At 49.8% G+C, this 12,889-nt stretch overlaps 1 protein-coding gene and 1 long non-coding RNA gene across 3 annotated transcripts in view; one reads left to right on the forward strand and one right to left on the reverse strand.

Annotated features, from left to right (window-relative positions):
- Positions 1-8,802, reverse strand: part of ST8SIA2 (ST8 alpha-N-acetyl-neuraminide alpha-2,8-sialyltransferase 2) — a 30,305-nt gene extending 21,503 nt beyond the window's left edge. For both annotated transcript variants that reach the window (XM_061446735.1, XM_061446734.1), the window contains exon 1: positions 8,604-8,802. In XM_061446735.1, coding sequence (XP_061302719.1) covers positions 8,604-8,701 — 98 coding nt within the window. In that variant the 5' untranslated portion in view covers positions 8,702-8,802. The remainder of the gene's footprint in view (positions 1-8,603) is intronic.
- Positions 5,110-6,013, forward strand: LOC133265675 (uncharacterized). The gene is made up of 3 exons (XR_009742064.1): positions 5,110-5,251; positions 5,348-5,494; positions 5,719-6,013. It is a non-coding gene; the product is annotated as an uncharacterized LOC133265675 (long non-coding RNA).
- Positions 8,803-12,889: the final 4,087 nt, after the last annotated feature.

Here is a 12,889-nt window from a genome sequence, read left to right on the forward strand (position 1 = left end):
TGAGTGTCAAAAACTTCCTAAATATCAGGTGCTATTTTTACTGCTCCCAAGTTTCATTCTTTCTATTCTTTCATACTTCTGCATTTGGAAGAGTGCGCCCATACCACGGCATTCAGGAAAATCACTTTGCTCTGCTGGAGTTCTGACGCAGCTGCAGGGGCAGTGCTTGTACAGCCAGGCCTGCGGTGTAGCATCTTCCAGCAAGCCAAGGAGACTTGGTGTAAAGGCATCAGCTGATGGTCTTGATGATGTTCCTTTACTTGCTATTACCCACCATGAGGGACACAGATCTATCAGTCTCCTGAAAAACAGCCTTGCTAATTTGGTCGCCTCCTCCCATGCCCCTGCATCCTGCAGGCTCCTTCCCAGGGACCACAAGAAGACAGGCAGGTCAGAGGTGCTCAGCATCCCTCCCTGCCAGGTGGTAACTGTGACTTTACATCAGCTCCTGTGTAAATGAGAGGAGGGTTTGGCTCTGAGATTTCTGCCTGGTTACAAATCACTGTGTGATCATTGAGGACACGGGAATCAAGACACATGAGTTTGCAAAACAGAGACACCTATTGCTGAATAGAGAATCAGCCAATTAGGCAGAAACGCTTATATGGCAAAACCAGAGAAGAACCAGCAGGAACGGCGCAGCTCAGATCACTAAAGGACATGAGGCAATGGGAGGGACACTCGTGGCAGCCTGCCACCACGACACTGCTTGGGGATCACTGCACTGGGATAACCACAGCACCAAACCCAAATCCCTGTCCCTGCCCTGAGCTACCTGCTCTGAAGGACCTGTAAGAGGCAGGATGATGCTCAGAGCAGCCTGATGGTCACTGCTGTCCATCAGGAATCCCATGGTGCAGGCCAAGTGCTTCTCCTGAGCCAGAACAGTCTCCCTTGCATGTGTGGAATGTCAGGTCTCACATAAACACGCATTCACCATCACATCAGCACAACCTGACCCGATCACCCCGTGATGCTCTTGTTTTATCGCTGCTCTAAAGACAAAACGCTCACGTGCTGGCAGAGCAAAAATGTCACACATCTCACTTCTCCCCATCCCATATACTAACAGGACCTTATTCTCTCCTTCATCTCAGGTCTTCCATTAGAGGTTTATTCCTGGCATCAGTTCAGTTTCTTTGCCTGTGTTAATTAAACAGTCAGCAAAGAAAAAGACACTGAAGCAGGCAAAAAGGATCCAGTGAGGAGTTTGGGACTGGGGTGTGTGTGTTTGTGTGTTTAGCTTTCCCCTTCTGGAACAGAGAAGGAAAAAAACCCCAAGAGCCCACTGCAAGCCTAGAAAGGAGCTGAGACAAAAGCCTCACTGCATAAAAAAGATCTACACTATACATTTTCCCCGCGATAATCTTTTCAGCCAACAGAGCAGAGCTATCAGGGAGCACAAACAGCAGAGCATCAGTTTTGCAGCAGATCTGTCACCCTGAGCATTCACATCCCAAAAGACAAAAATCCCAGTGGCTCCTGCAGCATCTTGGATGCTATGTACCCTGGGAAATGGGAATGGTGCAATATGAAAAGAAATCATGTCTGAGGGGCTGCTCCTCCTCCCATACTCATCTCTCACCTACTTTTCCCACTGGTCTGTGCAGCCCCTTGGAATGCTCAAGGTCTGGTTTTTTCTTTTGCTGTTGACGCGGATGCTGAGGACCTCTCCTGGGCATTGACATCCTCCTGGAGTGGTTCTTCTGTATGAGCATCCTCAAAATAACATCTGGTGCCTACACAAAGAGAGCTGGGAGCTCCTGTATGAGAGCTACACCCTGCAACCAGCAGCTGTCTGAGCTATTTCCCCACCTTTACAGACATTCATAAGCAATGGAGCCATGCAAGGACCTTCACAGGAGCTTAATCCCCAGATAACAATGTCCAGAAGCCAATAGTGGTTTCAGAGCTTGATCTCCTCTCTCCTCCCCTGGCTCATAAAGCCACACCACGGAAATACAGGCAGCAGTAAGGAGGAGAAGTTTAATGACCAACTCAAGCTGCTGTTCAACAGTTGAGTGTGCTTCTGGATGCCTGAAAAGATGCTGGAGATGCCTTATGACGATGCTTAACCTTCTCAGGGGAATCACGTCCCCTGTTGTAGCTGCTGGCTGAGAGCTGAATTACATTTTTGAAGATGCCAGTAAAGCTTGGGCTGGAGGTAACAGGTCTCCATGGAAGAACCATCCTTGGATTCCGAGCTGCCAGACACATGGCAATACCTGGGGGCCACCACAATGCTGTTTGACTGAGGGAGGCCTTGAGAAAGCACCTCAAAACCATGTTATGACTGTGACAGTACATGCTTTTGAAAGCAGCCCTGCCCATGGAGAGTGCTGGATGGGGATGGCATACTCAGCGTGCAGCTGTCCAGCCTGGGTACCTTTCTGTTGTTTGTTTGCGATACTCCCAGTGGATTTCTGTATGCAATAACAAGAACTTTACTTGCAATAGCAGTAAGAAAGAGTCCAGCACTTAAACTGGGAAAGAGCTGACCTGGTGCAGGAGCAACCAGCTTGATGAATCAGAAAACCTCAGAAGGGTCAAGAGCAGGGCTGGCAGAGTTAGTGGGATCAGGGTGATGAAGCTGCTGACCGCCTGGCAGAGGGGAGCATCCCTGAAGCTGGTGGTGTTTCTGCCTTGTAGTGTCACCTCCAAGAGCGACCACCACTCCTGGGCGGGTGCAAAGACTCCAGACTGTGTTACATGATGACAGGACATAGATTTGTGCTGTGGCATCACTTCAGGAGGACCATATTGGTCCCACCACCCTCGCAATGAGCACCTTAACCATGTGCTACCCTTCCAGCTCATCTTCCTCCAAGTTCTTTATATATTTACAGTGGGAACACAAAGAAAAGGGGGCTGTAAAGACACTCTTGTCTTGGTTCTTTGCTTCCCCCCTCCTTTTTTTTTAATACTGCATAGAGAGGGGCAGAGCTGCTGACACCAGCTTGCTCTGCTGTGGTGATTGCTGAAGGACACCTGAAACTCTGCTCCTACAGTGAATTTACTGTGCCAGAAAACTCCCTTGTTTCCAGAGGCAACAGGGGACACAAGCCAGAAAAACAGCAAAATAATTATTGCCTAATGTTGCAGTGTGGGTTTATTTCTTGCTGTCGAGGATGACCTAGGCCCAGGGAAAACAAATAACAGAGGCAATTCTAAGTCTGTCTTTGGAACATCTGTGTTTTTATAGCAACTGTGCCTGTAGATGTATTTAAGCAGTGCTGGTCACAGGGATGAAAAAGCAAAATACCTGTAGCCTGAAAGCCCTAGGAAAGGTAAGGGAGCTCTTACAGAATGCCTTCCTGGAAGATCAAAAGCACATCTGGCATGCCAGTAGGCACTGAAGAACAGATGTCCAAGCAGAATAACCATGGTTGCTGCAGAGAATCCAACAGAAAACGACCCCTTCATCCATGTCCAGGAGAAGCCAGGAGGGCTCCGGGTGGCAGTGGGATCTGCTGTGTCACTGCTGGCCACCACCCCAGGGCTTCGCTCTGTGCCCATGAGCTCAGCAAGAGCATGGAGGAGCGGGCGCTATACTGCTGATGGCTGAATCACTTAATCCCACCGTTAGCTGCTCAACAAGCCTTCGCTAAATGGACCAACATTTGGAACTCCTTGTTCTCTCCAGGGAGAAAAGGTTTCCCAGACTGGGATTGTGCATTTGCGGGCTTAGAGATAGGAAACAAAAAGCATACTTGGGCAAAAGGGAAACTTGAAGCCCTGTGGGGAGCTGCTTTGCTTTCTTCATTGCTCTGAGAGTGGGAACTGGTAATGGCTTCAGCAACTCTGCACCTAAGAAGTGCTGGCTAGAGATGCGCATCCTCCTGTCACAGCTACTGCCCTCCTCACTGGGAGGCTCAGAAATTCCCTCCTTGGGGGTCTTGCTGCTGACAATCAGGACTGGACCAAAGAGTAGCTTTCGCTAACTGCACTGTAAAGCCCCTAGAAGGGCTGTTTATGCTCATGGTGCTGGGTTTTCTTTTTGTTTCACTGGATTATTTGGAGGTTTGCTCGTCCTTTCCATCCTGCTGCTCCCAAGCCCTCCTGCAGGACACCAACTCCCTGCAGGCAGCACTGCTCCTGCCATTCCCTCAGAGCTAAGCTTAAGGAAACAAGCTATGGATATTCATCTCCTTCAGCTTGCCCTAGGCAGGAGCAGAGGGGTTTTGTATGCATCTTTGTGGCAGCCACCCCTGCCCCTGCAGGAGATGAAGGAGTGCTTCACAGGGAGGATGGGGAACTCTGCAGCCTATCTGACACCTGCTGCTTGAGCTCAAGGTATTGTCAGAAGAGGTGCAATTAAAGCCAGCACCAAGTATTTTCTCACTCAAATCAGTGCTCCAACATTGCTTTTATTTTCAAGCCCAGTGCATCATGGGGCTTTTGTTAGAGCCTCTGCCATACCAAACGAACACAAAGGCCTCTCCACTGGCTCCATTTACATGAATAGTTACAGGGTACCTGTGGGCTTCTGTCTTGCAGAGAGCTACTACTCCTCCAGACCAACCTGAGTAATTGTTGGCTTGCATGCACCTGCTGTGTGAGTGCAAAAAAAGTGCATGTTGGTAGAATACAGCACCTTTTCCAACAAAACCTTCTGGTGCAGAGCAAGTCTTAGACTAACTCTGGGTCAAGCGCAGTAAATCACAGCCTGAAACATCTAAGCAGGACATTTATACTCCCTGGACCAACCTTGACAAGAAGCGTTATGACTACAGCACGCTACAGACCACTCACAGCAAGCACATCAGCCACCATAAAGGATGCGAAATCTCTCTGTGGCATTCCTGAGCCTTCGAGAAGCAGGCATTAGGAAAGGGCACGCGTGGAAAAAGCAGCAATTTACTGACAAGCTTCCAGGCAGCCTGGAAATATGAGATGCTCCTATTCACCACTTAAAAAAAAGGCAGAATGTAATTCCTCTGGTGATGAGGATGGAAAGGCATGTGGCCTGGGCTAGCAGGGAAAAGGCTGGCTCATACTAAGACCAACCCATTACCAAGTGTCAAGTGTTCCCTAAGATGGCTCAGGCGCTAATTTGAGAAGTCACCTGGTGGCAGCGGGTCAGCAGCTCCCTCTACAGACAATCAGGACACAGCCGGACCCCTGCAGAACCGCTACAGCCGACGCATAATAACAAAGAGTCCCTTTAAACTGGAGCAGAATTTTTCTCCTTGTCACCGGCAATAATTATTCCGCTCAACGCCGGGTCCTTTGTCTCCCTGTGCAGCGCGAGGTCTGTCCCGCTCGCCTATCCTGGATGAAGAAATGGCTGCGATTGCATTAGTGTTCCCCAAGACAGACATTGAATGTGTCTTTTGTTTCCTTGCAGGGAAACAAAGAGCCGGAGCGATGGAGGGAATCGTAAGCGCCACTGGGATGCAGGAAAAGTTCAGCAGCCCGGAACCAGGTGGTTGTTTGGGAACAAAGTGCCAGGACCGTTCATAGCAGCAATACCTCACCGCGGCAGCACACACTGGTGAGCATGAGGAGCGAGCCAAGGCGAGCGGGACGAGCGTGTCTGCCTGCCCGCTGCCATCCCGCAGCATCAGCGCTGTGTCCACGGGTGATCTATATGCACGACGACAGGGATGTGGCAGGGGTGGCTGCAGGGTGGGAGGGACAGGGTAATGAGAGTGACACAGCGTCGGGAGCAAGAAACTGCTGAATGTTCATCCTTGCCCTGACACTTCTTTGTTTCAGTATCTCTGGGCTGCAAGAGGTGGTGTAGGAATACCTGGAGGAGCAAAGCGGGTCTGCTTATGGAGCAAACATCTTTCTCAGCAGCCTCTGGCAGGCAGAGCAGCTCCAGTCGCCCCTAGCTCCTGCCTCCCTTCACCTGCGATGCTGGGAACTTATTTTCTGGGAAAACAGCTTGTTTCTTGGGTTGTCTTTTTGTCCTTTTGCCAGCAAGATTATATTTTTACTTTATACCTAATGACCATTTTGTTCTTTCTTTCTGCAATTTCTCAGTATCTGTAGGTGAGAGAAATATGTTCCCCCCTGCTCCCACCCGTATGAGGCATATTCTTCCAAAGACAATCCAAATTGCAGGCAGGGGGCAGGGTATGTGTAAAAGTGGGCAAGCTGTTCACTCCTCACAATAATTAGAGAGTGTTTGGATGCCAAGGAAAGAGAAGAAAAGAGTTGCACCTGCCTGCGTTTCCCAGCCCCCCTTCGTGCCTGCCCAGCTCTTTGCTTTTCCTAAGGCTTGGGCTGCGCTGGCCAAAGCCAAGGCGCTCTGTGGGGTACGGAGGAGGATGCTGAGCTACACGATCCATCAGCCAAATATCCCTGACCTGGGGAGAGCTGCACAAATATATGGTGCCACGCAACCACCTCTAACAAAGAGGAGTTATACCCTCCTAGACACATAGAGAGCTCCTGGAAAACTTTGTAAGGGTCTATTACTCTACACTGTTTTGGATTGCTGCTGTCACACAGTCCCCTTTACCTGCAGGACCTGTCTGCAAAAGATGCTGTTATCATGGGGCCCTCAAAGTTCAAAACCCTTTGTCATCTCTTGACCTACTGTAGATGAGGCACTCGGCTTTTCCACATCTCCCCAGTGATGTACTTCCACCAGGTCAGAGCACTGTCTTGACCATTCCTGTACCACTGCAGCACACAGAGATGAAGTGCTCTTTGTGCCGGGCTCCTGTGCTAAGAGCTTAAGGTGTAAGATGAACATTGTTCAGCCCCTTGCTGCGTTTGTGTTTGAGGTCACCAAACCTGAACCATTTTCGAGAACCAATTGGGAAAAGAAAGGCATGAGACAGGGCAAACCAAGAGAAAGGGTCAGTTTGTCCTACTTCATGATTGCTTCTTGATGTAGCAGGGTCCCATCTCTGCTCTGTGCTTCCCGGTATTGAAAGCACAGGACCTTTACAACCTGGGGTATAGAGTGCTTCTCTCCTTTCCAGTTACCTCGTGCACGCTGGAATGCTGTATGAAACAAGCTGCTCGTTGTTTCTACAGAACTCATCTGACCCTGTTGCCATCTCTGCCACGGCACAGCTTGGCAGTACTCCCTTGGAGAAACTACAGCAACAAACTCAGATACGAGGACTTGGAGATAAGCAACCAGCAAACATTCAATTTCCAGTACACCCACAACACTGGGAATCCCTAATGAACCAGGGTGAAAAACAGGACAAGTAAGTAAAACAGAATAGATTTCCAATAAGGGCACAGCAAGTTCTAGCAGGCAGATCTAGCAGATAGGCAAGGAGACAGAAGAACAGAAGCCAGAAAAGAAGATGGGAGGAAAGCAAAGGGATCGGAGCAGCCTGTCCGATGGGGGAGGAAGCCTGGGAAGCTTTTCATTTCCTTTATTATTATATAGATAGTGCCAGCTCATTGCAGAGCAACAATTCATCCAGCCTGGTAACCTACAGCCCAGTGCTGGATGTTTCTGGACACGGCTCCTGACCTTTAAGCACTTCTTGCCTGCAGCACCCAATATATTATAACAATGAAACAATGACAAACATCACTGCATTTCACTTATGATTTCAGGCAGGTGTTTGTTTTGCTGTAACACAGTGGACAATGCTACAGAAAGCCCTTGTGCCATTTGTGCACTACAAGTGCACCCCACATTTCTAAAATGACCTGATTTGTTTTCCCACACTGCTGTAGCGAGTTCCTCAAGTTAATGCAAACCCTAATCTCTGCATTTGCTCCTGTCATCCCCTAAGTTTCCAGCAGCCTTCAGAGATGTGGTTTATGGAGTATGGAGGGTGTTGTTTACCTTCTCAGACTTAGGGGCTGCATTAGCCCCTGCCATAGAGGGCACTTGCAGGTAAACACCCACCATGGAAGTGATCGGGAAGGGGTAATCACAAAGCCCCAGATGCAGCCCATGGATTGAGCCCTCTCACCCTGCTCCATCACCACCATCCAACTGGTCCCTGCTCACCCTCTCCTATCCCGCGGAGAGGTCCTTGCTCCACCATCCTTAAGGCTAGTCCTTCACCTATCACCCCCGCGGGGTTGCGTCCTCTCCACCACGCCCAGCTGGACCAGCACCCAACATTTTGGGCTGCAACTTGCCCCACCAGCCGCGGCCAGCAAACTGCCTGCAGACATCCCGCTTAAAGAACAGCTCCATCAGCCCAGCAGCACTGCCAGAGCCCACACCCCTCTCTCCAGACCAGTATTTGCTCCAATATCCCTTTAGACTGGTACCCGCTCCAGCATCCCTACCCAGACCTGCACCTTATGGAGCACCCCTACCCGGACCGGCACCTCAGCGTCTCTAACGGGACCGGTACCAGCTCCCGCACCCTTGCCCGGACCGCGGCCCCGCGCCCCGTCCTGCCCGGCGGCGGGGCGGTCCCGCCCGGGGCTGCGCCGGCTCCGCGGCACTACGCGGGAGCGGAGCGAGCTCCTTCCCACTTCGGCACGGCAAGAACCGGGAGAGCCAGAGACAAAGAAACTGTCCGGGCGCCCGCCCCCTTCTTCTCCTCCACCACCGCCGCCGATACCACCGCCACTGCTGCCTCCCCGCCGCCGCCGCCTCCAGCACCCCTCTCCTCAGCGCCCTTCCGCCTCCCTCCGCGCCCGGGAAGGGGGTATTTATTTACCCGCTCTCCTCCTCGATCTCAGAGATATCGGCGAAGATGAGGAACCCCACCAGCAGCGTGAGCAGCGCCAGCGTCCAGCCCCGGCACGGCAGCGGCATGGCTCCCGGGCTGGGCTGGGCTGAGCCGGGCCGCTCAGCGGGGTGCGGAGCGCGGAGCCGCGTCCCGGCTCAGCGCCGCCGCCGCCGCCGCCCGGCGGGGCCGCTCCGCCCCCCGGCGCCCGCGGAGCTCCCGTCCCGCCCCGCCCGGCGCGGGGAGGGGGCTCGGGGCGGGCTCTGCCCTCGCCGCCCCCCGCAGACAAAGTTTGCGGCGCGTCCCCCCGAGGGGACACCCGGGGGATGCTCGGGACCTGCCGGCTGCGCGGCCGCGGAGCATCCCCTCCCTTGCGGAGGGGTCAGGGTGGGGGGTTTGGGGGGAAGGTTTACCACCGAAAGGATGAAAACTGTCATAAATCAGACAAAGCCAGCTGCTGCTCGCGGTGGTGGTGGTGGCACCTCGTCCTCCCTTGAAAGGTGCGTACAGTAAAGCGGACCTTTTGGGATGGAAAACACTCTGTAAAAGGAGATGATGATCACTATGTCTATCAATCACCATTAATTACCTCTATCACTATTAATTCCTATTTCAGTAACAATAATTCTTTGCACTACTAAAATGCAGACCATGACATCCATACCGGTCTGGCCACATCTCTTTAAATCTCACTGGAGTTTGAACAGGCAGGATTTATTTGAGCCCTAGGTGCACAAGGGGCTCTGCTATTGAAACACTGGGATGCGTCTCTGCCACGCTCACAGCCCCGCTAGCAGCCTCCTGCAGGCTTTGTCATGGGGAGAAAAGGCTGCATTTTCTAACCAGAAAGGTAGATGAAAGTGGAGAAAAGTTGAGAAGGAGAAAGGGATGGGCTGGATTCAAGAACAGCCAAAAAAGACTAAGAGGTCATACCCCTGTTATCTTAGTCTAGGGCCAACCTTGGAGAGGAGCATCCCGCTGTGCTGGGGTGAGTCAAGGCCAGCCTGGCCAAGAGTCTCCAACTGCAAGCATAATCCCTTCAGACCAGAAAGTTGCTGATAATGGCAATATCTGGCGATACACACACCAGCGAGCTGGAGAGGGACGCGGTGGATTTATAATGCAGCAGATAGAAGAAGCACAGATGTGTTGAGAGAGAGAGATACTAATTGCTTACATATTTAAAACAGCATCTTTAGTCTGAATGGGAGGCACCATTAAGCAAAACAGAGCTATTAACTGGGGCCACTTGGAAAGCTGCCACCTTCCCTTCAGTGCACGGCGCTTTGCATCAATACAAAAGTATGTTGCTCAGGGCATGAAACACTGTCAATGTGTGATTCCTACCGAGGATGCTGAGGTGCTCTGCGCAGGAGTGCGTCCATTAATATGGGAAGGTGTAACTAACTCCTGTTGTGTGTTGTGTATTGTGTATGGGAAGGCATGCTCAACAAAAGACTTTTCTCTTTATCTGGATTAAATGGTGGAAGGTGCTTTCCTGGAGATTCTGAAACGCGTGTAAAAAGAGGAGACAAATCACCATTACATTTATAGGCAAAAAAAATACAACATAGTTGAGTCTGGTACAATTACCCTGTAGTGTATATGGCAAATTTACAATCCCATACACAGCTTTTGTAATAGAGCACATTCAGGCCTCTGGGGAGAAAGCGATTTTAGGTGGTGTAAGTAGCCCCATAATTTACCTTCTGCATAAGCCTGAGAAAAGTCTCATTTTTCCTTCTATTCTTCTTGGGCTCCTTTTGCTCACCCTGTTTCTGAAGTTTCACAGCAGTGTAACTGGCCTGAGGATGAGGAAACCTCAGGCTTTGAGGTGAGCTGGCTGATGTGGAAATGGACATCAGGGTTTCCCGAGATGCAGTGGCACAGAGCACACACCCCAGCTGCCTTCCTGATTTACGCATCCACGGGAATACAGATGGAGATATCTGCTCCTACATCTCTTTCAGCTCCATTCCAGGTGGTGTTTTGGCTTCTTTTGTCTTTCTGTTCCAGTCGCCAATCACAATGGTGATGTGAAAGAGCAGAAATCTGTGCAATAAGTGGGGGGATTGGTCAGTGTGTGGTGGGAGTTGCTTTGCCTGGATGAGGACTCTCGCAGGAGCAGGGACGTCCTATCTGCTGAGATGCTGCTTCTGCTGAGGAGTAGCTTGTCTTAAAAGACGTGCTGGGATTGACTCTGTTCCTGCATAAGTCAATGGAAATGCTGCTCTTCACTGAAATGAAATAAAAACCCTCCTTGCAGGGTAAGCTGGGAGTTAAGCTTCATGCCCTTCATTGGAGAGCTCTGCTGCTAGGGCTTGCACAAAGAGCTCTCTGAATCCTCTACTTGGTGTCATCTGTTGCTGTATTCCTCTGAAAGATGTAGGTCAGAGAAAAAGGTCATTCTTCAGCTGATCAGGCTTCAAACACAGGGACCAGGACCTTGAAGAACAACTGGTTGTGAGTGAGGAGGCAGCAAGCAATATAGGAGATGCAGGAACAGAGCAGCTTGCTGAATTATTGTGTAATCAATTAACGAGGCTGTATAACGTCACCAAGTGCAACTCTGAGATGAAAACCTACAGATCTTGTTGTACTAAGTTCTGCACGATCAGGAGTCCTACCGTAGTGGTAGAAAGAAATGAATATAATAGGTACTGACTGCAGGAGAGGACATTTTAGTCTGCATTCACTCCAAGTCCATCCTTTACAGCATCCTGGCCAGACTTGGGGAGGAAATAATGCACCCTCGTTTCATGCGCTGCTCGTTATCCTGAAGAACTGCAAAACTGCTCTGGAGAAATTGCTGTAGTTCCTCAAGTGTTAGTCATCCTGCACATTCCATTCGCTATGAATCTTCACATGATTCAGATTTAAACAGGTGCGTAAATGTTGCAGGATTGGGTCTGTAAGCGTCCAGAGCCTCAATTTTATGTCTCATTTGTAAGATGGGTTGCAGGAAGATGAGAGCAAACTGTCGCAAATAGACTGTTGTGCTAGAGTAATATGTCCTGAAACAGAATAAAAGGCTATTATATCTTCTAGTTCCTAATAATTTGAGGAAATAATTCTGTATCCAGAACATTTGCAGTAAATACAATAACGTGTAGTTAAAAAAAAAATATCTTGGCATAAAGGCAAAAGTAAGTGCACCAGAACAATATTGCATGTTGCTGCTTTGAAGGGGGAAGAAAAGAAATGGCATTTTACATTTGCTTTTTGACCTTTGAGAAATATCAGGAATATGTAACAGCCACATTCACCAACAATAGCTCAGAGGATTCAGAGAATAAGAGTTAAACACCTTGGGACATTTACAAACAACTGGCAGAGAGGTGATGAATTTAAGATGTGGGTATGAAAGGCACAGATACACAGGGAGTGCAAAAATAATACATATTTAAAATGCTTTTAACCTATGTAAGAAGCGTTATTGAGAAAGGCAGTGGCTCCTGAACAGGCAAAGGAGGGACAGAGAAGATGACCCATGAGGTCATTGCCATACTGTGACGAATGAAAAGGCTGGGTGCAGTGAGAAGTCTCAGGGGACCTTTCTCCATCAAGTTTGTAACACCATAATATACACATAGCCTTCCTCATACCTGTCAGCCCAAATGAACAAAGTTTACAGCCCATTTTATACAGCTGAACAGTACTCTGACGAACGGGCATGACAAATGGGAGCCTGTATTAACCAGGTTGTCATGTTTCACTGCCTCGTTATTGGCAACGAACCTGCTTCTAGGTGCTTTCCCCAAAGAAAAGTCTCCCCCATGAAAGTCAGGCCACTCTTGAGGGGTGTGAAGTGTCTTTTCCTCCACAGTAAGTTCATTAGCAGGAAAGAAGGATGCCGATTCAGCAGGTTTGATGCCCTCCATTTTCTCCTGAATGCTCTTGATGGTTTCTGTGCAGAACAAGGGATTGGAGCATAGCAATCCAGCATCTTTGCTCACAGATGAAGAAACACTGGTAATCACCAAGCACCTTCCAGAGCTGTCAGTCTCCTCACCTGGCTTTATTTACCCTTGGGTAGATGTTTTCCAGCTGGATCCCAATGCAGCTAGGTCCATTACTAGAATGCATTCACCTGCTTCCTGTAGAAGTCTACTAAAGGACTCCCATATAGAACCATAGAATGGTTTTGGTTGGAAAGGACCTTAAGATCATCTAGTTCCAACTCCCTGCCAATGCTGGACAAATTGTTTCTCATGAGCAGGAGGATATGAATATGGTTCCTTTTTGAGAGGCAGACAGCACTGAGATGTAGCCTTAGC

This window comes from Pezoporus flaviventris, unplaced genomic scaffold, assembly GCF_033815535.1.
Source record: "Pezoporus flaviventris isolate CSIRO_AGI_PZ_B2104156 unplaced genomic scaffold, CSIRO_AGI_Pfla_v1 ptg000006l, whole genome shotgun sequence".
Classification (NCBI taxonomy): Eukaryota; Metazoa; Chordata; class Aves; order Psittaciformes; family Psittacidae; genus Pezoporus; species Pezoporus flaviventris.